The 27256-nt window shown below is 43.8% G+C and overlaps 1 protein-coding gene across 4 annotated transcripts in view; it reads left to right on the top strand.

The window, feature by feature from the left end:
* B4GALNT4 (beta-1,4-N-acetyl-galactosaminyltransferase 4) overlaps window positions 1-27256 on the top strand; it is a 75995-nt gene that overhangs the window by 40659 nt on the left and 8080 nt on the right. For 3 of the 4 annotated variants that reach the window (XM_066583062.1, XM_066583061.1, XM_066583063.1), the window contains exons 15-20: window positions 3804-4917; window positions 5009-5298; window positions 7653-7806; window positions 17918-17990; window positions 18081-18234; window positions 19329-19455. In XM_066583062.1, the coding sequence (XP_066439159.1) occupies window positions 3804-4917; window positions 5009-5298; window positions 7653-7806; window positions 17918-17990; window positions 18081-18234; window positions 19329-19455 (1912 nt within the window). Of the gene's footprint in view, window positions 1-3803; window positions 4918-5008; window positions 5299-7652; window positions 7807-17917; window positions 17991-18080; window positions 18235-19328; window positions 19456-27256 lie in introns of those variants that run through there. The other variant, XR_010787158.1, reaches the window with a different exon arrangement.

The raw sequence follows: 27256 nt of genomic DNA on the forward strand, positions 1-27256 counted from the left end.
GAATGAAAAGCACTCAGCGGAGTGGCCCTTTAAATGCGGTGATTAGAAGAGCACTTATCTCTGCTGACCAGTCCTCATAGGGTGTAAAGCTCAAAAGCTTTCAAATCACTATGCAAAATAGGCAAAAGGTTTAGTTCTGACATTCCTTGATGTTCATCAGATTATGGAGAGCAGATTTTTTTTTATATATCTTTTATCTCAGATTTTGCTCTTTAATCAGTGAAATGAATCAATGAAAAATTAAATCATCATCATCAAATGATCTCCAACAGGAACAGATGTCTCGTCAGAAAGAAAGAAGGGGGACGGGTTGCTAAATGGGTTTTATTTATTTATTTTTAAAACCACCTTTTTAAAGCAGCAATTCCCAGTGGGCCGCTGTCATGTTCCTGCCGTCCATCCCGAATCCTAAGAGAAGCTGCTTCATAGGGTGCAGCGCTTTTCATGGTTAATGATCAGGCTGGAGCGCTGCTGTATACCAAGCGCTCTGTCAAGTCATAGAGAACAGAAGAGCTGTCATCTATTTTTTTTTCTGCTATGGCTGTATATGTGTTAAGCTACAAAGGAGAAGCAAAACTTTTTTCTTTCTACTGGTTCTAGACCTGTTTTTTGCAGAAAGAAATAAATAGAAAAAAAGGTTCACAGGCGTGTTTTAGGCCTCGGTCAGATGGGCGTTTTTTTTCGCGCGATTTGCCCATATATAGAACCATTGCTTCGCAATGGGATTGGTCAGGTGTCCGCTTTTTATGCGGATATGCAATAAATTATAGGACACAACGATTCGCAGATTGCGCCTATCTGCGTTCTGCGATTCCTTGTGTTCTATATATGCGCTCAGTGGGGCTGGCGGCAGCAGCGCCGACCCCATTGAGAACATATACTAAAGATCGTTCTCCTCTGCCACAGCTGTAACAGCTGTGGCAGAGAAGAACGCTGTTCGCCCATTAAAGCAATGCGTTGCCGGCGAGCGCGGGATGAATTTTCGGGAAGGGCTTAAAAATATAAGCCCTTCCCTGGAAAGCATCCTGAAATGTGTAAAAAAAATAAAAATAAAAAATTATACTCACCTTTTCCCTGCAGCCGAAGTTTAGCCGCGGCCGGCCGGCAGTTCTCCTGAACTGCTCTGTGTAGTATTCAGCAGGCGGGGATTTAAAATTCCTGCATGCTGAATGGGCTGCCTCTGATTGGTCACAGCCCTCACCAATCAGAGGCAGCTCTCACTCACCCATTCATTAATTCATGAATGGGTGAGTGAGTGCTGCCTCTGATTGGCTGAGCGCAGGGACCAATCAGGGGCAGCTCTCAGCTGTCATTCAATAGCTGAGAGCTGCCCCTGATTGGTCCCTGCGCTCAGCCAATCAGATCGGGCCCGTTACGCTGAAAACGCTGCTAGGTGCAGATTTTTCAGCGAATCGTCGGCCCCAGTCACGCGATTTGCTGATGCACATCCGTTATGCGATCCGCAAATTGCGCAAAAATATGCCCGTCTGACCGAGGCCTTACAAGCATGTTCATGCACCTGTAATACGGACGAGTGTCCCAGCATGATTGAAGGTCTACTGACTCAACGAAAGTACATTGCTTTTCATTGTTCCACTCACACTTGCGTAGGGTTAATGTGTATGTTAAACACGTAAAAAAGAGAGCAGCATGTTCTATTTTTACAGGTATTACGTGCCCTCTGGTTCTCTATGGAACGCAATTCACACGTAAATACTTCGCATATTTGTGATGTTTTTTACCCATATTGTTAGGAGACATGCAAAGGAAGTAGTTGTAGGCAGATGGTTTAGGACAGCATCTAAGGACCACCGACCCACCCAAACTGTTACTTGGCTACTTTTTGATATGGAGAAACTAATTTCTCTGATGCATGGCTTTGCAAAAGTGGGGGAAAAAAACAGCCAATACCAGAAAGCGTCGTCCTAAAGAAGACCTTCTAGTGAAGACCTGGTTTGCAGAGCGCTAACGACTCTCAACCATACAGGAAAGCACGTCAAAATGGCGCAATCATGTGAGTGCTAAAAGAGTGGGGTTGGGCAACTTCTGACAATCCCTGCTTGCGTTCGTTTTTGCAATTCAATACACAGGTAAAACGCTGCAAATTTAATATTGCATATTACGATACGGTCACGTGAGTCTGGCCAAAAGGAGCTCTGTGTAATACATGTATCCTGCTTTCTTCAGCCACTACTCTGTGCCTTTTGAATTGATGTACCACCTCTCCTGGTTCAGCTCTGTACAGTAAGTAGCTGTCACTCCGCATAAATCCTGCAGCTCTCACAAGATTCATTGTAGAGAGGCGGGGTCTCAGATCAGGGCAGCACTCTCATTGGTCAAATGCAGGAGGCAGCTAAGGGACAGGAAGTGGCAGCAGGCGTAGTACTGGCAGACCTGTCAGGCAGGGTTACCACCTACTGGGGCACTTTTCAGGAAAGTAACAAACATATGTGTCCCAGATTACTACCCATTTTAAGGTATAGGAACTACAAGCTCGTGCATTTCAGTATTTGATGACATGACAGGTTTGCTTTAAATTTTCATAGGTCATTATTAATCATGTAATCCTATTCTATATTTCCTCGTGGCAGACCTGCAAATAATAATTTACCGTGAGACAAATTGGCAGGGGTTTTTTTTGGTTTTTTTTTCGGCATGTCATTTTTCAGAACACAATGAAATTGAGCTTATCGTCATAAATCGTCAGTGCATTTTTGAGATAGTTGATTTGAAATAGCCTATATATGCTAATAGAAAATCTAGATTGCATAGTGTATCATGGTGTTGGAGAAAAATATTATAGTGCATGTCTGTTTCATATTCTTCAGCTTGGTGCCCCTGATATAATTCTACCTCCATGTTTTTTTTTGCCTTCCTCTGGATCAACATTGCAGGATAATAGGCTGAACTAGATGGACATACCATATAGCTTTTATTTTAGCCTTACACACTATGTTACTATGTGTTACTATATTGGGCAATTACAAGTACAAGTATTTTCTAAATGGTCTGGAGAGCAAACAGGATCTCTTTAAATCTGCTGCCTCAACCTATACCAAGTGAATGAATGCTGTATCCGCCTGTGCACTTCACCTCCTAATAATTTTAGACTTGGTCTCCTAAATATTTCTTCATAATTTTGAATTTTTATCTTTTCTTATTAACTAGCCTAAAATTATTAATGTGGCATTCGGCAGAATTTAGAGCAAAGTTGTATAATTGGTGTGTTTCCGTATTCTAAAACTGTATGATATTCTCTTACTACAGTGTTTCCCTGAAAATAAGCCCTGCCCCAATAATAAGCCATAGCGAAACTACATGAAAAAAAAACATCAATACTCACCTGGCCCACGGCGTCTGAGTCCCTCGCACTGGTCTCCCGCATTGTGGCAGGCTGCTGTGCCCTCTGCGCTAAAATATAATTTTCTTTCTGGTAAAGGGGCTTTGAATACCCCACCTCCAGGAAGCGAGTGCTGTTACTGGATCGAGCGCCAGCCAATTAGAGCCGGTGCTTGATCATTCACAGCAATTCAGTGAATGACATCACCGAATGGCTGTGATTGGTTCATTGAGCGCCGGCTTTGATTGGCTAAGCCAGCGGTGCTCGTGATCCAATCACAGCACTCACTTGCTGGAGGTGGGGTATTTAAATCCCTGTCGGAGACCAGCGCGAGGGACTCAGGTGCTGCGGGCCAGGTGAGTATAAGCCCCCACCCACCCCCTGAAAATAAGACACTTGTATTTTTTGATTGATTGACACACATTGCCAAATCTTGCCTCAGTTTCACTTTGTTTTCTCTTAGATTTCATGGATGACGATGAAGATGAGAATGACTCACTGTTGCCTGGCATCTCACTGAAGAAAAATGTTCCGGTAGAAAAGACTGATGCCGTTTCATCTGCCCCTGTGGCTCCTCAGCACACCAACGTTCATTATAATGATTCGCTAGAATCTATGCCTATAATAAACTTCAGCACAAAGTCCTCTCTTAGATCTCTCTTGTGGGCACCTAGGGAAAGCCCGCCTTCTGCTCGCCGAGGAAGTAGGAAACACTTAATGCCATTGCTTGGTGGGCAAGGAAATGGCGACGATCCGGAGCCCACAGGAGAAAAATCTGCTGTAAGAGGTAGAGAAGGAAATTACATTGATCATAGGACAAAGGGAAAAAATTCATACAAATCCAGAGTCAGAGGAAGGTCAGAAACTCGGAGGCGAGGTGAGAAATCAGAGGTGAGAAGTAAACATGGGAAATTGGAAGAAGGTACAGAAAAGCAGGGTAATGTAGAAGTGAGACCTAGTGATGAAAGCAAAACAGACGTCACTACAAAGGCAGAGAATGTAAAACAAAACTCAAAGAACTCAAATAAACAAGAATCAGACAAAGTATATGTAACACGACTCCTCTCTGGAGTTAGAAAGTCACGAGGGCAAGTCTTCCCTGGGATGTTGTTGCCGAAACCTAAACCACGAAGAACCTCTAGAGTTCATGAGCACCGTCATCACCCTACACCCCCAAAACTTTCACATGGAAAAAGACTATCTAGACCCTGGACTCCATCTGATACCTCAGAACTTGGACTTTTCAGTTGGGAAGGTCAAACTGAAGTCCCTGGAATATCCCTCCCTACCTCACCTAGTCTTCCTGGTGGTCCTCCCTCACTCAGCTTGTCTTCAGAAGCCCCAGCAGAAGAATTACAGGACTACAGCTATGAGGACACAGAACCTCGGCAAACCTGGCCAGAGGATGCCATTAATTGGCAACGTACGTTTAGTGTAGGAAATGTAGACTTTGAAATGTTGAGGTCAGACTGGAATGATCTTCGTTGCAATGTGAGCGGTAACTTGCAGCTTTCTGAAGCAGAAACGGTGGATGTTGTGGCTCAGTACATGGAAAAACTGAATGAGAAGAACGGAGGGTGAGAGAAATGTTTTTGAATTTTATTTTCATGCTTGTGTGTTTCTATGGTATCTCATGGATTTCCCTCATGTACCAATTTCCATCTCTAGCATTTACACTTTACTTCGTATAATCAACGTGGAGAAGCGTCGGGACTCTGCAAGGGGCAACAGATACCTCATAGAACTAGAGCTGGAGGAACGAGGACGTAAAAAAGTCAGGCTGGCAGAGTACGTGTATCTTCTACTGCACCGAGGTGCTGGTGGGGACAGTGATGAGAGTCCTCCTGCCGAACCTCCTGAAGTTTCCCCCAGTCCTTCCATCTACACAAAACCAATCTTGTGCCGACCAGTCAGTTTGAGCTGGAATCCTCATGCCACTGTACACTTTGTAGTGCCTGGTGAGTTATCATTTTCTTGACTTGCATTATTGAAATTTCGCCTTTTCTGAAGTTTTGCATTGCAAAATATTTTTTTTCAGTTACTAGGCAGCATTTTAGAAATGACTGTAAGCTAATAAGAAAGCATCAAGTTGTGTTTTGCAGAAGAAGCCAAGACCACAATTGCTTAGTTGTTCCAATGAGAATTTTTATATTGCGGTGTTGGTATAGCTTATGGTAATAAAGGAAGTTAATGGTGTTGAGTGAACATATTGGAACAGTCTAGAGAATGCAAAGTAATGCTGTGACTTCATCTCGCAGCCAGATATTACGTTTTCTGCAGTTTATTTCTGTGTTTCTAAGCAATGAGTTGGATTATAAAATAGGTCAGTAGGGAGACACAGTGCAGAGTTTAATGTATTCTTTCTTCTAGCAATGACTCTCAAGTCGTTTATTTAACAGTGGAGTGGTGTGACTTTCCAAATGGAAAATCCCAGTTTATTGGACGTCAGTTTCTGGAGACTTGGTGTGCTTCGAGGATAAAAGTGCATGCATTGTTTCGATTAAAGGGATTCTCCACATTTTACAGCTATGTCTTGAGTGCCCCCTTAAGAAACTGATCTCCAGCTTAGGAAGGGGAGGAATTTTGGGTCTCTACATGCTCTCTGTTTAGCATATAACTAAAGTCTTCCATGGATAAGAGCTGGGCAATTGAAAAACAATTGTTTGAAAATGTATACCTCACGTAAGTTGGCTATGTTTAGCCAAGTACATTTGGGCAAACCTGTTCATTTCGGTGAAGAGGGGGGTGGTCAAGAAATATTGGATTTCAACATGCCTGATTCCTTCTTGCTTATTAAAGCAAACACAAGGACTCTTAGGCGACCGTGCATAATTATAGGGAAGTTGGCTTAACAGGAAGAAAAATGGGTAGCGCTCAGGGTAATGGACCAGCTATAAATAAGCAATGCAGAATAAATAGTAAAGCACTTACTTGAGTGGGGAGAATATGGAATTCCATCAATTCCTTGCTGCATCATTACTTTATTATATGCCAATCTGGATTTAAGGGGGTAATATTGGTTTCCATATCCCCCACCTCCCCCCTCCATTCAAGTAAGTGCTTTTACGATTTATTTTGCATTGCTTATTTATGGCTGGTCCATTACCCTGAGCTGTACCTATTTTTTTTTCTTCCTGTTTTGTGTGGGTCTCATACAGTTTCTGGATTGATGGCAGGCACACTCCTGTGACAGATGTCTTGTGGATGGAGAAGTGCAACTTGATTATTGTATTCAGTGCCTTTCCTGGCTATTCGATGTACAGGGGTTACTTTCTTTGGCATCCCGTTTACATCGGGTGAGTGTTTGATTTGTTTATTCTGCCACATCCACTTGATCCTTTTTGGCTTTTATAGCGCTACTACGTATTATTTTTGTAACCTCCACACTTCTATAGGGAAGTTGGGAAAGATCGGTATTCACAAAGGGGTAGGTATTTAATGTGTATGTCAACTTTAGGATCCTTTGAGACCTAAAATATCAGTCTACTGTAAAATATTGGCTGTTTTTTAGTTAGACATTTTTTTCCATAACCGCAAAATTTTGCAATATGGGTTTTACTATACATCGTATCGCCCCACAAAAATTAATAGTGGGTTACAAAAATAACGAGGATGTGAGAAGAGTAGAAAAGGATGGAGCTAATTAAATGTCCATCCCTTTCCAATCCAATTTGTATCCTTATTTTCCTAGGGGGCTTACACTTTTTCTGCTGTTTTACAACGGCGCTATATGCTGGCTAAAGCCAGTACTGCATGAGGGGACACATTGGATAGGCTCCGACAGCAGAGAGGCTGGCAATATACAGTAAGAGAACCCCCGATGGACGTCTTCCAACATCGGAGCTGTTTAGCCTTAAATCATAATGTCTTCAGACGTCAGACAGTGGATTGGAAAGCGTTAATGTCTGATAACAAATAGCAAGGATCAAATGAAGATCGCCCTTCAGAATGGGACATTATGGGAATTAAGTTGATGGATGGTTAGAAGGGATAGGCCATCAGTCCAAAAATTACAGGCTGTTCCTATCAAGCCAGGCCATTACTTGACTAAATTGCTCACGGTGGTTGAGAATGTTACAAGTCGTTGAAATTCTGTTCTAGCTATTTGTAGGTCTCCTGTTTCTAGCGAAGCTTAGAAAATGAAGCAACGGATTAGACTGATGAATGTTGGTCTTTCAATATTTGTACTAGTTTTTGTAAATGTCATATTCAATAAAATACAAATAAATCTTTTTACTCTCTATCTGTTTACATTGCAGAGATTGACCCAATTTTTAAAAATCTGTTCCTGTTTTTTTTTCTTGTCTGGCAGTTAAGAACCAGGCACGTTGGGTGCAACAATTGATCAATGATCTGGAGTTTCTGTACCTCAAGACTCATGATGACCAGTTCAGTCTCATTCTAGTTGATTACGACAGCGAGGACATGGATGTAGAACAGGCTTTACGTCATGCTAAACTGCCAAGGTATTTATCTAGGGGTTACATTGTAAATGTTGTAAAGTATTAAAGCGCACCCTCTGATTTGGGGCTAAAAATATGGAAAGTGAACAGTTGGCTCTTTTTTAACCCTTTCCAATCCACTGTCTGACCTCTGAAGACATTATGATTTAAGGCTGTACAGCTCCGATGTTGGAAGACGTCCGGCGGGGTTCTCTTACTGTATATTGCCAGCCTCTCTGCTGTCGGATCCTATCCAACGTGTAACTCATGCAGTACTGGCTTTAGCCAGCATATAGCCCTGTTGTATAATGGCAGAAAAAAGAGTAAGTCCCCTAGGAAAACTAGGATACAAATTGGATTGGAAAGGGTTAAGATTGAACAAATAGCTTTCACATTATTTTCCTGACTATCACTTGTTGCCTCTCCTCTAATCGAGCTTGCTTTGTCAGACACATTTATCTTATGGGGTTGTCTATTCATTAGACAACATTCTCTCTATAGCTCCAACTGTGCTAAAATAACAAAAGGAGTTGTACTTGCCCGTCCTTTGTCATGGCAATCCAGCTCTGCAGCCCTGCCCTCCTCCTGGTATTTGGTGTAGAAGATGTCATTGGCTACAGCAATCAGGTGATATCCAATCAGAGGCTACAGCGTCACCATTCCAAACTTCTGGTATCATAGCGCCCCAGATTTGTTCACTAATGCAACCGGCGGTTACCAGACCAATAAGCGGACAACCCTTTTAACGGCTGCTCGTACTGTTGTCATCAGAAGTCTTTTTGAGTCATCTATGGTCATAAGTAGAGATGAGCGAGTGTACTCGGCCACGCCCCTTTTTCGCCTGAGCACCGCGATTTTCAAGTACTTCCGTACTCGGGTGAAAAGATTCGGGGGGCGCCGTGGGTGAGTGGGGGGTTGCAGCGGGGAGTGGGGCGGAGAGGGAGAGAGAGAGGGCTCCCCCCTGTTCCCCGCTGCTACCCCCCGCTCCGCCACGCCGCCCCCCGAATCTTTTCACCCGAGTACGGAAGTACTCGAAAATCGCGGTGCTCGATTTAGTAATTACTCCAAACGAGTAGGTTCGCTCATCACTAGTCATAAGCAGTACATGTGCACAGTGAATGACTATAGATCAACCTCTAAAATAGTGCAAAACTTTAATCTCTTTGGCTGTCTTTGTAGGAGGTGGCCACAAGAGATGTAGTATATGTGCTGGACATCATTGTGATGCTATGGGCAGAAACTACAATCTCAGTACCCCCAACACCACTATAGTATAAAAGTTTGTGAGGAGCAGCTTGACAGTAGTATTATCAGTATAAGCTCAAAGGGGTTTTCGGGGTCGCGAAAACAAATGTTCTACGTTTTCCAGGGTCAAATTACAATCAATTGCATTAACTTTTTATAATTTGCTTTGATGCACCAGTAACTGAAAGAAGAAGAAAAAAATGTAGAGTAGTTATCAAATCCCTTCACCAATTCATCTTTACATGTTGTACAATGGCTAAAATGCATCAGAAGACAAAACTTACAATAAAAGAGAAACTGCCTCCCAGGGCAAAATGAATTTTTAAGCTCTTCAGTGGTACGACACAAGAGAAATTAAGGTCAATACGTGTATTTGGTACAAATTTGGAAAGTGTCTTTACCTTTTTATATTAAAATTTGTTTACTGCACAATTACTGATTAATCAAATGTGTAACTTGTAAAGATGGAGGTAGAGGCATGACTATTGATCTTTGTGTGGTTGGTGATAATTTGTTTGTATTTGCCTTTAGTACATAATGTTATTTGTAATATTTATTAGGGGTAGCTATGTACACTCGGTGTAAAAAAAAAAGAGATCTCCTAGAAGAAGTTGTCGTTTTGCTGCAAAACTTGGCATGCAGTTACATCTCGGGCTGGTATGCAGATGATTAGAGTTATGATGTGATTAGATAAACTGTCTGTCCACCTAAGGAACTAAAAGTGGTACCATGCTTGCCTTATAACAAGGCTCTTAGAGGCTACCTGTGTGTACTGGAGCTCTATTCCTACTTGCGTAGAACTTGTTGACCACTAGACGCCTCTACTACGAAATTGAAGAAATTTCGCTCACTTAACAGTTTGAGAGGATGGCTGTATTGATGAATTGACCACCACCTGGGCCGTTCCAATCAGAGAAAGGAGGTGTTGGGACTAGTGAAATGCGTGAGGGCACACAAGGTGACTGGGTTCAGGACATCCTCAACAGACCACCAGTAGATGGGATAGTCCGACAAGAATGAGCAGCTCCATCCAGAGACAGGTGGCATCATAGTTACAGGCTCTCGAGCAGAGGCGTAACTTGAAGCTTCTGGGCCCCCATGCAAAATCTGTAACAGGGCCCCCAACTATAATGCTTTATTCATAGTACTGTTCTCCCTATATGGAGTTAAGTGGCAAATGCATCCCCTATAGTTACACCCCTGCCTTGAGTCTGTCGGAACCATTTGTAGGTGCTTGGCTGAAGGACATTTGGTCTCACTGCGCCCTCAACATATACTGCCTTTGACACCCACTGTCTCATACATCTGCAGTGGTGTTGTGAACAACAAAATTGGACTACTACGGTGTTGAATCGGGTTGTCTTCAGCAACAAATCTGGGTTTAGTTTGGGCACTGACGATGGCTGTGTTTGGAGACTGAGTAAGCACAAGGCTCAGGACGCCCTCGACAGACCACCAGTAGAGAGGATCGTCTGATGTTCCAACTGTTTTGTTGTCCACCATTTAGAGACAGGTAGCACCATCATTACAGGTTCTTGTGTCTGTCAGAACAATTTCTAGGCACTTGGCTGAAAGAGATTTGGTCTTCTGGCACCCAGTACGTGTACTGCTTTTGACACGCACCGTCGCCTCTGTTTGCAATGGTGCCGTGAACGACTAAAGCAGACTTCTACGGAGTGGAACTGGGTTGTCTTCAGCAATGCATCCAGGTTTAGTTTGGGCACTGTCGTCCATTTTCATGTCTTCAGACCTAGGGGTGAGCGCCTCAATCCAGTTTTTGCCATGGAGCTGCACACTGCCCCCCACTGCTGGTGTGATGATCTGGGGGGCCATCGCAAACGAAATTTGGTCTCCCCTAGTAGTAGTATGAGGGAAAATGACAGCTCAGCGATATGTTCAGGACATCCTGCCGCTACATTTGTTGTCTCTCATGGCGGGACTTCCAGAGGCATTTTTTCAGCAGGATAATGCTCGACCGCACACAGCAATGATGTCACAGGAATGTCCCCACAACATAGCCATACTTTTGTGGATGAGTATGCCACAGGATACCATATAGAACCTGTATGCCTCCATGCCTGCCCATATCACATCTTACATGCAATCTAGAGGCAGCCCAACAGGGTAATAGAACCTCCATGCCCGACCATATCACATCTTACATCCAAGCTAGAGGCAGCCCAACAGGGTACTAGAGCTTCCATGTCTGACCATATCACATCTTGTATCCAAGGTAGAGGCGGTACAACAGGGTACTAGAGCCTCCATGCCCGCCCGTATCACATATTGTATCCAAGCTAGAGACAGTACAACAGGCCTCCCTTCAAGTGTTTAGTTTTCTGCAATAAATCCTCCTTTTGCTCTGACATTGTAAACACTTGTTTAAATCAATGTTCCAATCACACAGAGAAAGTTTAATTTCATTCTGACAACTCCTTCTGGGGGCTTGATTTATTATTATAATTTTTTTACAATGAGTGTAGTAATCTGTAGGATCAGAAAAGAGGTTCACTCTCCTTTTTAGAAAGCCAAAACTGATTGTTTTGGGGTTGCTGAAGTCTGACAAGGAGCAAGTAACAGATTTCCTGCCTGTCTCCTCTGCTAATGACTAGGTAGTTTTTAGGCCATCATAAAAGATTTGATCAATGATAAATGAGCGAGTTATTGCAGGTCGCTGCACATATTTGCACTGGCCAAAAACTACAAACTTTTGCTCATGAGAACAATATTTTACACAATAATGGTACCGTGAACATACCCATAATACTCCAGTATTCAGTGATGAGATACAAAGGTATTAAAAGATACCAGTGGTGGATGGGATGCTGTATTAACAAAAACAAACAAAAAAAACTCCCCTCAGATTCCTGACTGCTCCCTTGAGTCTGCTCCCATTATCCCAGCTGGTTTTTGCTTACTTTGGCTGCAGCAGTCATGTGCCTATTTATCCACATGACTGCTGCAGCAAATGAACTACCTTGAATCAGAACGTGATCAGTCATGTATTACAGGCATGAGCTAATTAACTTATTATGGAAGGTCACTGGGACCAGAAGACTTTGTGACATCAAAAAGTCTCTGAATCATCCTGGGCATGCAGAGAGGCAGGCATTAAAAGACTATCTCTCTGCTTATTGGACCAGAGATGGAGGAATGCAGTATGTGAAGTGAGGGAAAGGAAGTACAGGACAGTGAACTGCTGACAAAATGCCTGCCTGAAAGTGGAGTGCAGGGCAACAAAATGGCAGAAAAATAGGGAAGGCTACCTGAAAATCACAATTTAAAAGCATGAAATGGTGCAAACAGTAGCAAATGAGGGGTTAAGTACAACCTCTTATATTTCAGAAAATGTATTGAAAATTCAGGTACCCTTTAAAAAAAATTAGAAAAACCCTTTCAATATTAGTTTCTTTGATACAAGCAACTGCACTGTGAAGGGAGACAATGGAATTGTAAGGTGCTCATACAAACAGTCTACCTTGACGTGTTTCAGAGTTTTGCATGTTCCAGCTATAGTCACACTCCAAGTTCAGCTTGGATTTAAATCGTGGAGAAGGGTTTTCTGAGGTTGGAACACTCACATAATGCACAATGGAGACCAAAGCCTGGCCAAATAAAGACAAAGTGATTAAATTGGAAAAGACATGCAGCTTTAAATAAAAAATAAATTACGGGGTTTTAGGGTGGAATTACATGTGCCAAGATTGTGATGTGGTTCTTGATGGATTGCTTTTACATGAGAAACCTATTCACACGTCATACTAACACTGTAAAACAACATGTGGCCTTATGCCCTAGGCCTCGTTAAATAGCAGAATTTCGCTGTGGACTTTGGCACGGATTCCACAGCGAAATCTGCACCATTTTAGCATTTGATTGAATGCTATGCAAACATGCACTGTACTTCACATGGCATGGATTTAAAAAAAAAATGGGGGGAAATTGACTTGTCAATGCTTAGTGCAAAATCAACCTGGAAAATACATTGGGTGGCTGCATGTGGATTCACCCCATTAACTGGAGCTAAATTTGCATGTCCATATGAAAATCCATACCAGAACTCCAAGGCTTAGGGATCCAACCCACTAGCAATAGGTTTTCATGCGATGCGAGAGTGAGTGAAAATGCATGATTATGAAACCAAAGATATTCAACGGTTTTATACTCATTTGAAGTGTGTGCACTCAAGCCTCGCAGTGTTAAAAAAAAAACCTGCGCTATTGCCCATTGTTTTCAATGGGGCCCCATTGAAAACCTAGGGAGTACATTGTGCTCCCCTGACACAGCTGTGACAGCTATGACAGGGAATTTCTTCATCCCCACAGGGGATTATAAGCCCTTCCCTGAAAATCATGCCTAGCTGTAAAAAAAAATAAAATTTACTCCCCTAGAAGAGCCCTCCGGCTCTTCTTACCGGCCTCGGCAGTAGTCTTCTGTCTTCTGGAGGCTGGGGATTGAAAAATTGGCTCAGTGCTGTGAACAGTCAGGGACAGCGCCCAGCCGTTATTGAATTCATGGTCCACGCAGGGATGAAGGAATTCCCTGCTGTAGCTGTCACAGCTGTGTCAGGGGAGCACAATGTACTCCCTATGTTTTCAATGAGGCTGGCGCTGCTGCCGCCGGCCCCATTGAAAACAATGGTCGATAGTGCAGATTTTTTTTAGCACTGCAAGGCTAGAGTGCACAAAACGCAAATGAGTATGAAACCATCGAAAATCATTGGTTTCATAATTGTATGTTTTCACTCACGCTCGCATTGCAAGAAAACCTATCGCTAGTAGTTTGGAGCCCTTAGCCTCTGAGTTCTGCAGTTATAGATCTGACATTTCCTTCGTAAGTAAAATTCCAACATGAATCTCCTTGTACAGTGCTCTGTTGCACCTCTGTTACAGACGTCACACCAGGACCTTCCACGGTTCATTAGTACAGCAGTTACTGCACCGTAGAAACCTACAGGTTAAAAAAAAAAACACCAGTATTATGGTGGACTGTAAGCAGCCAAAAGGTATGGACAGATGTTGCAGAAGCCGTAATACGGCTACAACCTTGCCCGTCCACGCCAAGATCATGCAGCTATTGGCTGCGCAGGTGGGCAGAGTTGTGGCCGCATTGCAATTACTGCAACATCGGCCTGTGCCCTTATGATGCAGACTAAGCGCATCTGGACAAGCAATTTGAACAAGTGAATTTGAAGTCATGTACACTTTTAGTTGAAAAACGCACTCTCTTTAGTCTTAAAGGGGTTGTCCGGGTAGAAGGTAATTAAGAAAAAAAAAAGGTATTAAAATCATTTAAAACCATAAAAGCAGTGGTATTGACCCATCCTCCTCCCCTTGTGATCCACCGCTGCAGCCCCATGGTCCTCCCAATGCTTGTTTAGGAATGGCTACCACTTGATGGACAACCTCCCTAATGTGATGAAGACAGTGGAAGTTGTCAACAAAACAGAGATCTTGTAACAAGCTTTAAATGGAGAACTCTTGGAGTGGCCACAGCTTTTTTTATTTTTCCTCGAAAGAATGCACTTGTTTCAATCTGTCTGCCATTAACCCTTTCTCCCTTTGTTCTCCCTTTGTGCATACAGATAGATAATTGAGTGTTATTTTTTTTTCAAATTAGCTTTCCACCATGTTACACAGACTAGCAGCAAACATACATGTACTGTGTGTGTGTGTATATAATATATATATATATATATATGTACAGTATGTGTGTGTGTATGTGTGTATATATATATATATATATATATATACACACACACACAAGTACCACCGTCGTCTCTAGCTTACTGCTCCCTTTATAATTTTAAGAGTCCTCAAATCCAGCAGAAAACCTATTAGAGAAAACCAATTAGAAAACTGCAGATAATTAAAATAAAAAGTAATAATGTATTTTATTGTTGCTTTTTCTTATATGTTCGCTGCTTCATGCTGATTTTCATTTTACTTTGTCTTCCTGGAGGATCTCTACCAATTAAACAAATTTTTTATCTATTTCCTTATGTCAATGAGCTTCGCTATAATGGTCGGGTCCATTTCACACTGAATTAAGCATAAGCTGTTTTGTGTACCATGTTTTGTATTTATTTATTTTTTATTTCTCACTTTCGATCAATTGTTTAGTATTTTGCATTCGATAGCAGGGACTGGTTTTTATTCTTTAAGCGCAGTATTCTTTAAAAGTGCTGATTAATATAGTTGGCAAGTCTTAGATAGGTGGTTTTGAAGTTATCTTCAAAAAGTTTGCAATCAATACAAATCAAATTAGGTTTGTTTGGTTTTATGCATTTTTAATAATGTGGAAGCCAATATCTGGCAGTAGATTTGCTTGCGCACCACTTTCCATAAATGTTTTCTGTTGCTTTTAAGACCAGCAATCGTTAAGAGTAATTTTTTTTTTCTCTTTCAATAAAGTTAATTGAAAGAAGCACGGTTCACAGTTATATAAAAAAATAATTGGTTGGACTGGATGATATGGGCAATGCTTACACTTTTTGTGCACTAGTGTGTGTTTGAGGACCACTGTATAGTAATTTAGTCCATGTGTATAGATCCAGGCTCAGATATATGTTAAGGGGGAAAATGGTGTTACATGCATACCATTATGCAAATGAGAAATGTGACATTGCCTCCGCAGCGCCACCTATCAGAAGGCAGGATTCTTGCAAGTCAATAGATCTTGTAACATAAACCAAAGGCAGAGTCTTCTCCAGAAGGAAAAGATAACCACGTACAGATTGTTTTTGCTCCTCATCACTGTACAGTAGGTTGCTGGCTTCCATGGGTGAGATGCCTATGAGCATCTAAAAAAAGGTGTGAGCAGACTTTTATAAGGGTCTACCTAAGGAGAAACCATGCTCTTGCCAATCCACGTCGTAGACCTTTCACCCAACAAAGCCAGCAACCTAGTGTACACTTGTGAGGAGCAAAAACCCAGCAGTGGTCTGTCTGAACATGGCTATATTTTCCTTCTGGAGAAGACTCTGGCTTTGACTCGTATCCCTAGTCATTGCTATAAGGCCTAAATTAAAAGGTGAGCTGTTGACTTGCAAGAATACTACCCTCTAATATAGGTGGCGCTGCAAAGTCATTGTACCATCTCCTATTCGCATATTCCAATTTCTCAGAGGCTTATGCATGGTCTTATAAGTCTTCTCACACCTTCTAAATGCTGTCCCCAAGGAGAAACTTTACCCATGTGTGCCATTAACATTGCTTGGTTATACCAATATGTGCCCACACTGGTACTCTGTTGGCAAACAACATATTGAAGCAATGGATTGCAGCACTCCCACTCGTAGAAGGGATCAACAAAGACCTAAAGATATGAGTGGTTTCACACTTGTGTCTGGGATCCCTGTGGCCAAACTGCTCAGTCTCAGGATGGAAATGAACAGCGCCAATCGGACCCCATTGACTATAAAGGGGTCCATTCGATTTACGCTAAGTTGCCCGGCTTTTAGATGCTGCATGCATGCAGCATTTTTTTCCTCTGGGACTTTGAGCCGGATCTGCTGCAGAACCTCTGACCGGAGGTTCCAATGCAAATGTGAAACCACCCTTAAAGGGGTTGTCCCGCGAAAGCAAGTGGGTCTATACACTTCTGTATGGCCATATTATATGCACTTTGTAATGTACATTGTGCATTAATTAGGAGCCATACAGAAGTTATTCACTTACCTGTTCCGTTGCTAGCGTCCTCGTCTCCATGGTGCCGTCTAATTTTCAGCGTCTAATCGTCCGATTAGACGCGCTTGCGTAGTCCGGTCTTCTTCTTTTCTGAATGGGGCCGCTCGTGCCGGAGAGCGGCTCCTTGTAGCTCCGCCCCGTCACGTGCCGATTCCAGCCAATCAGGAGGCTGGAATCGGCAATGGACCGCACAGAAGCCCTGCGGTCCACCGAGGGAGAAGATCCCGGCGTCCATCTTCACCAGGTAAGTAAGAAGTCTCAGGTAAGCACTATCCCGTTTTCTTTTTTAACCCCTGCATCGGGTTTGTCTCGCGCCGAACGGGGGGGCTATTGGAAAAAAAAACCCGTTTCAGCACGGGACAACCCCTTTAAGGCCGCCTGCACACGAGCGGGTCGGATCTGGCGGCGAGAATTCTCGCCGCGGGACCCGACCCGAGAGCCTGCAGGGACGAGCGCGTACTCTCCCGCGCCTGGCGGCCCCAGCTCTTTCATGTGCCGGCTCCGGCGCAGACCGGAGCCGGCGGCCGGGTGAGTGCGTGCCCCGCACAAAAATAGGACAAGTCGCGGATTGTTTGCCGCGCGAGATTTCACGCGGCCAAACCGCGGCCGTCTGCATAGGAGTGCGTATTGTAATGCACTCCTATGCAAACTTTCAGTGGCGGAAATCCCGCCGCGGGATTTCCGCCCGTGTGCAGGCGGCCTAATTGACAATCAAAAGGTCTATACAAGCCATTTCATAACAAATAGGGGAGAGTCTCCTACACATTCCTATACACAAGGGAAAAGGCTATGCTAAAGCATACCACCCCAAAGGAGGCCAAAGGGACAAATCAAAACAAAAAACAGACAATGTGCCAGTAGTACAATTATTTGTACATGGCAATAGGGCAAAAAAATGCCCCGCCACTGTGGAATCCACAGAACCAATATCCAAGAGTAAAAGATTTGACACTGCATGTCAGATGCAAAAGTGATATTAATGTCTTTAGCCTATTATCGGGTTAACGGGGGCCTATGGATAAGCTTGGTATATATTCCGAGACCGTTTCCTGTTGTACAGTATATACAGGTCTCGGGTGCAATGTGCACGGAGCCTTCTCCAGAGGATGTGCAGAACAAATAATATGCATCCATATGATGTAGAGTCACCGTATCACTTCCTATGGAAAGACTTTTTATAGCGACGTGTTCTTTCTTTTCAGTTATCAGTATCTGAGGAGGAGTGGAAACTTTGAGAGGTCAGCAGGTCTACAGGCGGGAGTTGATACAATACAGGTCGGTAATGAATGCTGCGCGGAGCTGTCTAGTGCTAACGATTCTTATGTATATGGCGCTATTCATCACTTCATTGGTGTGTTTCTCCAGGACAATCATAGCATTGTGTTCCTGTGTGACCTGCACATACACTTCCCTCTTTCAGTACTGGATAGCGTAAGGAAGCATTGTGTGGAGGGACGCTTGGCTTTTGCCCCTATTGTGATGAGACTGAGCTGTGGAAGCTCCCCACGACACCCTAGAGGTAAGAACACCATGACAGTGGGACAGAACCTTTTAGGGCTGGACCCGTTCCTGGGATCTGTGTGGTTTACCCTTTGTATTCTGGTTTGCCTTTGAAGATTCATTAATGAATACATCAAGAAACTGCAGCCTTTGCAGTGTCTTAATATTTATTATTATTATGATTATTTCAATATGTATTCTTTAAGGGCGCGCCAAAGATGTGCTTCACCAAATAAACGGCCTATGGAATACTGTTTTTCCTGAGCATAAGTTATAGTGAATTTGATGAGCTGCGGGTGGTTGTACCGCTTTCCAACAAGTGCCACCCACTCTTTAAAAAGTGCAGAGTACATTGGAAAAAAGGCAAAAAGTCGCAATTTTATTTGTACAAGTATGGCCTATGCAAAAAAATAAGCAACTTTCATGCCTGAATTTTGGTGTCGGGGCTCTTATTGAATCCCCCCTGCTGCCCGTAGTGTCCCCCCCCCCATCTATAAGGGAGTCTACAATAAAATGCCATACCATGGACTCAAAAACTTGCCAAAAGTGAGGAAAATGGTACAAAAAAAGCACACTTCATATCCCTATTGAACTACTGCTAACATCTGTCCATGGCTTTTTTGCAGCAAAAAAGGCCAGGCAAAGTCACTGCAAAAATGCACTGTTTTGGGGGCAGGTCTGGAGGGCGTATGTTTGAAACTACCCCCCACCCCTGAAAGGAATTGTTCAGGACGTTTGAATGCTTGTCAATCATTGGCATGTACATTCAATGTATGACTGGCTTGGACCCACTCCTGTCCCACCATCAGAATGAAAGGGCCCTGCGGTGTTTGATGGAGTGTCTGCTCAGTCCATTCAAGAGGACAGACCTGAGCGTGAAGCGCCAGATCAGTTTGCCGCTATTGCACCAAAATCGTAGTCCTTGACAACCCCTTGCACTGCAGGTTGCACTGAAAACCTACTGCAGGAACAGGTTGCATTAGGAGTGATATGGAGGATTTATTAATGTTTAGGATGGTAGACAGACGCATCTCTGCTCAGATCTCTGTTCTATTTTATAATGCTCTGTTTTTTTAGATGTTCTTTATTATTTTTTTGCATTTATCTGTGTAGGCTACTGGGAAGTTAACGGATTTGGGCTGTTCGGGATTTATAAGTCTGATTTTGATCGCATTGGTGGAATGAATACGGAGGAATTTAAGGACCGCTGGGGAGGAGAGGACTGGGAGCTGCTGGACAGGTATTATTTCTCATTTCTCCTATATGCTCATTAGCAGCAGAACATACACAGATTAAAAGTATTTTTCTACAGTGGTTGACTCTTGTGCCAAGTTCTAGTAAATACCATGACATCGTTGTTCCCCGGAGCACAATTATATCTGTAGCTGCCAGCAGCCGTGGAGTCACGTACGGGGGCCCCAAGATTCACTGTGGCTCTCAGAGCCACTCGTTTGTGAACACTGACATTCACAGGGGTTATAATGAAGCAGTTAAAGCCAAAAAGTCAGCAGATGCTCAGAGACCAGGGAAACATTCTGACAATACATTTTATCAGGAACATAGGAAGACACCTGAGGATGCTAAAAGCTGCAGTTGGCTAATATTCATGACAATCTACCTTGTGAATTGCTGGCACTGTGCCATTATCCACGTCATAATTAGAGTTATACTTCATGCCAGCAGTTATGAGCCAGGTGCTATTTAACCTATTTCCCTAAATGTTATTAGAAGCTGGGCCTGTACTTCTCAGAACCAATGACCATCCAACTACACTCCATGTCAAAATATTCCAGCGTCTGGAAGGAGTTGTCGTTTTGCTGCGAAACTCTGCATGCAGTTACATCTCAGGCAGATATACAAATGATTAGAGTTTGGCCTGATTAGATGAACGGTCTTCTCCCCTGAGGCCATAAAATGATTCCACCCTTGGCCTATAAAAAGACTCACAGGCCCAATGCCCACGAGTGGGTTTGATTTGCGGAATCCACACGGGACACCCACGTGGGAGATCCACAAATCAAGCCGTCCATAAGGAAGCATGGGCTTCCGCAAATGTATTAAAAGCATGCAGATTTGATTTGTGGACCTTTTGGTACGGAAAAGAAATCCTGGCATTCTCCATCTTCTGCGGATCCCGCAGGGACGGCTTCCATTGAAGTAAATCAAAGCCGTCCGATCCACAGCACAACCGCAGCTGACATTGCAGACGTACCGCAGATACGTGGGGAAGCAAGAGCTTTAAAAAACAAAAACTGTACTGCGCATGTCCAATGGCAATGAGGACCATATGTAGTGCAGCAAACCCGGAAGTGGAGGGATCTGCATGGATGCTGCTGCCGGGAAGATCAGGTAAACAGGAGGACTCACAGGCACGGGCAGATTCCGTGCGGGATTCCTTCATGGAATCTGCACATGCCGTGGATATAAGGCCTTAGAGGCCACTTGTGTGCAGTGGACCTCTTTTTCCACTTGTGTGGAGCTTGTTGACTACTAGCCGCCTTTATGATGAAATCAAAGGGATTTCACCCAATTAACCGAGTTTGAGTGGGGCACATCATTAGAATGTGAGAAGTTAAATGGTCATATCGATAAACTGCCCGCCACCTGGGCCGTTCTTACCAGACTTCTGGGAGGTGTTGGGACCAGTGAATGCGGGAGGGCACACAAGGTGACTGGGCTTAGGACTTCTTTGACAGACCACCAGCAGAGAGAATTGTCCATCACGCATGAGCAGCTCCAACTGTTTCATTGTCCACCATCCAGAGACAGGTGGCACCAGCGTTACAGACCCCTTTGTCTGTCGGAACCATTTCCAGGCACTTAGCTGAAGGACATTTGCTCTTACAGCGCCCATTATATGTACTGTCTTTGACACCCACCCACTGTCGCCTTTGTGGTGTCGTGAACAACAAAACTGGACTGCTTATGGAGTGGAATCGGGTTGTCTTCAGCAATGATTCCACATTTAGTTTGGTCACTGACGACGGCTGTGTTCGTGTCTGGAGACCTAGGGGTGAGCGCCTCAATCCTGTCTTTGCTATGGAGCTGCACACTAACCCCACTGCTGGTGTGATGGTCTGGGGGGCCATCGCATGCGACAGTTGTATGAGGGGCAGTGACGGCTCAACGATATGTTTTAGCGTATCCTGCAGCCACATGTGTTCCTCTCATGGCAGCTCCCAAGAGGGGTCACAGGAGCCCCCACAACATTGTCACACTTCTGTGGACTGCCCGTTCACTAGATTTATCACCAAGAAAACCTTAATGGGACCATCTGCGACACCAACTTCAACAGCCTATAAGTTTGCATGATCTGGAGCCTCAGTTACAGCAAATATGGACCAATATGATACAGGAAACCATACAGAACCTGTATGCTTCTATGCCAACCTGTATCACATCTTGTATCCAAGCTAGAGGTAGTACAACAGGGTCCTAGAGCCTCCATGCCCACCTGTATCACATCTTGCATCCAAGCTAAAGATGGTACAGCAGAGTAACAAAGCCTCCATGCCCACCTGTATCACATCTTGCATCCAAGCTAGAGGCGGTACAGCAGAGTACCAGAGCCTCCATGCCCACCCGTATCACATCTTGCATCCAAGCTAGAGGCGGTACAGCAGAGTACCAGAGCCTCCATGCCCATCCGTATCACATCTAGAGGTGGTACAAAAGGGGTACTAGTGATATGGATGGGCATAGTGGCTCATCTTGTATCCAAGCTAGAGGCGGCCCAACAGGGTACAAGAGCCTCTATGCCCACCCATATCACATCTTGTATCTAAGCTAGAGGCGGCCCAACAGGGTAAAAAAGCCTCCATTCCCGCCCGTATCACATTATGTACCACCTCTAGCTTGGATACAACAGGGTATTAGTTCAAGTGTTCAGTTCTCTACATTAAATGACTCTTTTGCTCTGATATTGTAATCACTTACTTGTATCAATGTTACAATCACACAGAGAAAGTTTAATTAGATTCCGACATTTTCTATGGGAGGGAACGTTTTGGACAATGAGTGTATAAAATACAAAGCGTTTGAACAATAGTGATTTTGGCCATCTGTAAATGCTTACTTTGGCTGCAGAGGCTTCCTAGTAGCTGGTAATTCCTGGAAAGCACTACGTGTCTTTACACTTACGATGTTCCTTTTGATGTGAACTTCGTCTTTGGCTTAGGTTGCCGCTAGATTTAATCATGTTTCCATAGAAATGATGAAAAGCAACAGTTGTCTGTTTTTGTAATCAGATAAACTTTTTAAGATTTTTTTCCGTTGTTTTTTCTTCTAACTTTTACACTCGACACTAAAAAAGAAAATGAACCTTCTACAGGAAGAGTCAGAACATTACACAAACCACCCCATAAACAATCTTGAGATCCCATACAGAGATACTGAGTAGCATATAGAATCGCAGTATAGCGTGTGACAGAGTCAGTCTTTCCAGTCTGGCATTGTAATCCTTTAACCGGTAATACCAATTGTGGCGCACTAAATAAATAAAAGGGGTCGCCATGCATACACTGACTGCTGTCATCACTCTTGACCTTCTTTTGGAAAGCACGACTTTTGTTTGCGCTCATGCAACTTGTTTAGACAGGCAGATTCATCATTGAATCGTTCAGTGTTCACATTCCCTATGCACCAACAAGGAGTCGTTACCTACGCCCCACACTTTGCTCTAAGATGCTCAATAATGTTCAACGTGCTTCCACTAACGCCAAGCTAGGAAGCCCTAGAGTGTCTATCCAACGCTCCAAAGTAGATTTAAACTATCCCTATCGGATTCCGCATGGGTCACCTGCATGGAAGACCTGCAAAACAAGCCGCCCATAGGGATACGTGGGCGTCCGCAAATGAAATAAAGCATGCGGATTTGTTTTGAGGACCTTTTTGGTCCGGGGAAGAAAAAAAAAACGCAGCATGCTCCATTTCAGTGTGCATCATGCGCAGACTGCTTCCATTGAAGTCAATGGAAGCCGTGTGATTCACGAACCGTCAGCAATTGAATTGTGGATGGGCCATGGATTCCACGGAAAAGCAGGACTTTAAAAAAAAAACTCCACTGTGCATGTCCGTCGGCGCAGTGTGCCGGCCGGCGATTCCGCACAAATCCATAGGGAAGAAAATGAAGACCCGGACGGATACGTAGAAGACCCGCAGGGTCCTCCGCTGCAGGTTCCCGCATGCTGAATCCGATCCGCCCATGAACATGAGGCCCTTGGAGGATTAGACTGGGCATCTATGACTTTTCTCGCTTGATATAGCATTCCATGAACTCCCAAGGTTGTATAATCATCCATATTAACCCTTTCCAATCCAATTTGTATCCTGGTTTTCCTAGGGGGCTTACTCTTTTTCTGCTGTTATACAATGGCGCTATATGCTGGCTAAAGCCAGTACTGCATGAGGTGATACATTGGATAAGCTCCGACAGCAGAGAGTCTGGCAATATACAGTTAGAGAACCCCGACGGACGTCTTCCAACATTGGAGCTGTACAGCCTTAAATCATAATGTCTTTAGACGTCAGACAGTGGATTGGAAAGGGTTAATAGTGTCTGGCATCCCCAATAGACAATATTAATTTTTTGTCTTACAAGATTGACGTGATGTTCGTTACGCAAACATAAAATGTTAGGAAAAACGGTTGTAAATGTCTAAGAACTGTTGAGCTGAGGATTCGGCTTCAACTGTTCACAGTCCACAATTTTGGGACATGGCTACAGTCAAACTGGTAAGCGCTTCATATAAATGTTGCTTAGCAATTCTTGACTCTTCCTAGCAGAGCTGTTAGCTGAAGCCCAACAGCGCCGCCAGACTCAACATAGGAACTTCGACCTGGGCTGACCGGTCACTCAATGTATCAAGCTCAAATTTTGTTATTTTTACGGCGGTGGTGAGGATGTCACAAATCTAATGACGCCAAAATCATCCACCAAAGGTCACGCAAAGGGGTCAAAGTGTGGTGCACAAAAAAGCCTGCAGACTTTTTATATTAGACTGCAGAATTACTGTTTTATGTCAATTGAAGGTTAAACTTCAAATGCCCAGTAATGGGTAAGTTGCATGCTTTTGTCAAACGTGGGCTGCCGTTCCATTCAGTAGAGGGATTCGGGGTGCGCCATTCTCATGATCTCCAAGGGCGCGCCATTCTAATGATCTCTAGCTGATGAACCCCCGGCAATCCTCCATTTATCGCCTATGAGGATAAGTGGTTACTGTTTTTGGCGAGAGAACTCCTTTAAAAAGTTTCATCACAAGGTTAGTCCTATTCGGCATATGGACACAATAGATGGAGGTGAGCTGTTTTGTATTCTCCACTATTAGCCAAAGTACTCTAGAGGATTTGGTGCCACAGTGTATTGCCTGCATGGTTGTACAGTCATTCAAATAGGCATTATGTATCATTTCTACTGCAGTAGTCATTACAGAGACCTGTAAATGCCCACATCTTGGATTCTAGTCGCCAGCAGAATCTCATTTTTGGTCTGTTCACACTGGCACTTTCATGAATGTTTCAGGTATTCGAGAATAGGGAAGATGGAACAATACCTCTGCAGCGCCACCTATTGGAAGGCAGCATTCCTGCAAGTCAATGTCTTCAACCCTTTACACAAGACTTATAGCAATGACTGGCTATTAAAAACCAAGCCAGAATAACCACACACAGGCAGCCCTTTGGGGGGTTGTGCCCCTCATCAGTGTGCAGTAGGTTTCTGGCCTTCCTAGTAAGAGGCCTATAGATATGGGTTGGGAGGGGTATATTTCTTAAGGAGAGCATCTATACGGTGTGTGAGGAGACACCCAGAAGACAAGGGAGCAGACTTATAGGGCCATCCAGGCTCCTCTGGGAAATATGCATTTAGTGAAAATGGAACGATACTTACAAAAATAAAACCCGAAATAGCTGTCTGTGTATGGCATTCTGGTTTGCTATTTAATTCCCGGTCATCGTTATAAGTCTCGTCTAAAGGGTCTGACCTTGACTTGCAGGAATGCTGCCTTCCAATAGGTGGCACTGAGGTAATATTCCATCTTCTCTACTTGCATATTTCTCACAGGTACTCTCTTTAAAGAGAAACAATACCCTTTCTAACCCTGGTATTCAAAAAAAAAAAAGTATAAAAAAAAAAAACCTTTTGAGCATACGTTTACATTTTTTAAAATCCTACATGGCATACATTTTGATTCGTCTTTCACTATAATTTTTTTTTTTTTTTAATCTAACAGTTTTGCAGTTGGACTGTTTTTTTTGTTTGTTTTTTTCATCACAAAAAACATATGTTAAGCATGTGGAAATGTACAGCCATACGTTTTACATTGACTACATGGCTAACAAGAAGATAAAAATGCATACGTTTCAATGCGATTTTTTTTCAGCTCTGTTCTTCATCTCCCGCTCGGAGTACTCAGCTATATAACAGCCAGGCGCTCCAAGCAGAGAACAGCTAGATGCAGAAGACAAGCGGCCCCGCTTGTCTTCTGCATCCCACGTTTTGAGCACTCAGCTGTATACCAGCTGGATGCTCCGAGCAGAGAGCAGCTGGATGCAGAAGACAAGTGACCCCGCTTGTCTTCTGCATACCCTACTCGGAGCGCAAGGTGATCGCTCGTCATTCGAGTGATCACCTTTACCTGTAAATGCACACAACGATCATCGCTTAAAAGACCTCTTTTGAGCGATAATCGTTGTGTCTAAATGGGTCTTTAGGGTGCAGTCAGACGAGCGTTGTTTACACGTTGCTAAGCCTGTCACTACCTTGTGCTGCTCTCAGAGAGACAGGCACAAAAAAATGAAACATTCCTTTTTGAAGGAGTTTTTTAATTTGTTTTATTTTTTTGACAGCAGCCATCGTTCAGAAATAATTAAACTAGGTTTTCCCCACTGGGCTCTGTTTACATGCTGCAGCTATACGTGCACACACATGACCGCTGCAGCCAATCACAGGCCTCAGTGGTGTACAGTGATTTATAGAGGTGGTGAGTATAGTTTATTTTGGCTATTGGCTGCTGTTTAACAGAAAGCGCTTTTAATCCACCATTGCTAATCCCTCCATCGTTCCGAGACCCGATTGTCCACCTTGAAACGTATGTGCAGAACCGTTTTCTTTCAAATCTTTAAAAATGCATTGTCTTCTGTCTTTTGTGACAAGTAAGAGACTGGCATCACGGGTATTATTAAAAAGAGAGTGGTACATAAAATATTTGACTTAAAGAGACTCTGCCATCTACTGTTAGCACTGAGGGCTGAAAGTAGGTAACCTGCCGAGTCCAGGGATGTAAGTGTTGTATATACTTCCCCGAATGTTTGCGCTGAAAGCCACCACTCAATGCATTGAGGGGCACTGCCAAGTAGTCCGCCCGCTCTAGTTTCATAGTGGGGGGACTACTTGACAGTGAGTTGTTCGATACATTGAGCGGCGTCTTTTAGCGCTCACACTGGTGGAATGACCGGGGCGGTAAGTATAAGACTTACATCCCGGCCTCGGCAGGTTACCTATTTTCAGCCCATAAGCTTAGCTCATAAGACTACAAGTAGGTGATGGTCCCTTTTAACCCCTTAAAGGGGTTGTCCCGAGGCAGCAAGTGGGTCTATACACTTCTGCATGGCCATAATAATGCACTTTGTAATGTACATTGTGCATTAATTATGAGCCATACAGAAGTTATAAAAAGTTTTATACTTACCTGCTCCGTTGCTGGCGTCCTCGTCTCCATGGTGCCGACTAATTTTCGCCCTCCGATGGCCAAATTAGCCGCGCTTGCGCAGTCCGGGTCTTCTCCTCTTCTCTATGGGGCTCCGTGTAGCTCCGCCCCGTCACGTGCCGATTCCAGCCAATCAGGAGGCTGGAATCGGCAATGGACCGCACAGAAGCCCTGCGGTCCATGGAGACAGAGGATCCCGGCGGCCATCTTCAGCAGGTGAGTATGAAGACGCCGGACCGCCGGGATTCAGGTAAGCGCTGTGGGGGTTGTTTTTTTAACCCCTGCATCGGGGTTGTCTCGCGCCGAACGGGGGGGGGTTTAAAAAAAAAAAAAAAA

Source organism: Eleutherodactylus coqui, chromosome 11 (assembly GCF_035609145.1).
Source record: "Eleutherodactylus coqui strain aEleCoq1 chromosome 11, aEleCoq1.hap1, whole genome shotgun sequence".
NCBI lineage: Eukaryota > Metazoa > Chordata > Amphibia > Anura > Eleutherodactylidae > Eleutherodactylus > Eleutherodactylus coqui.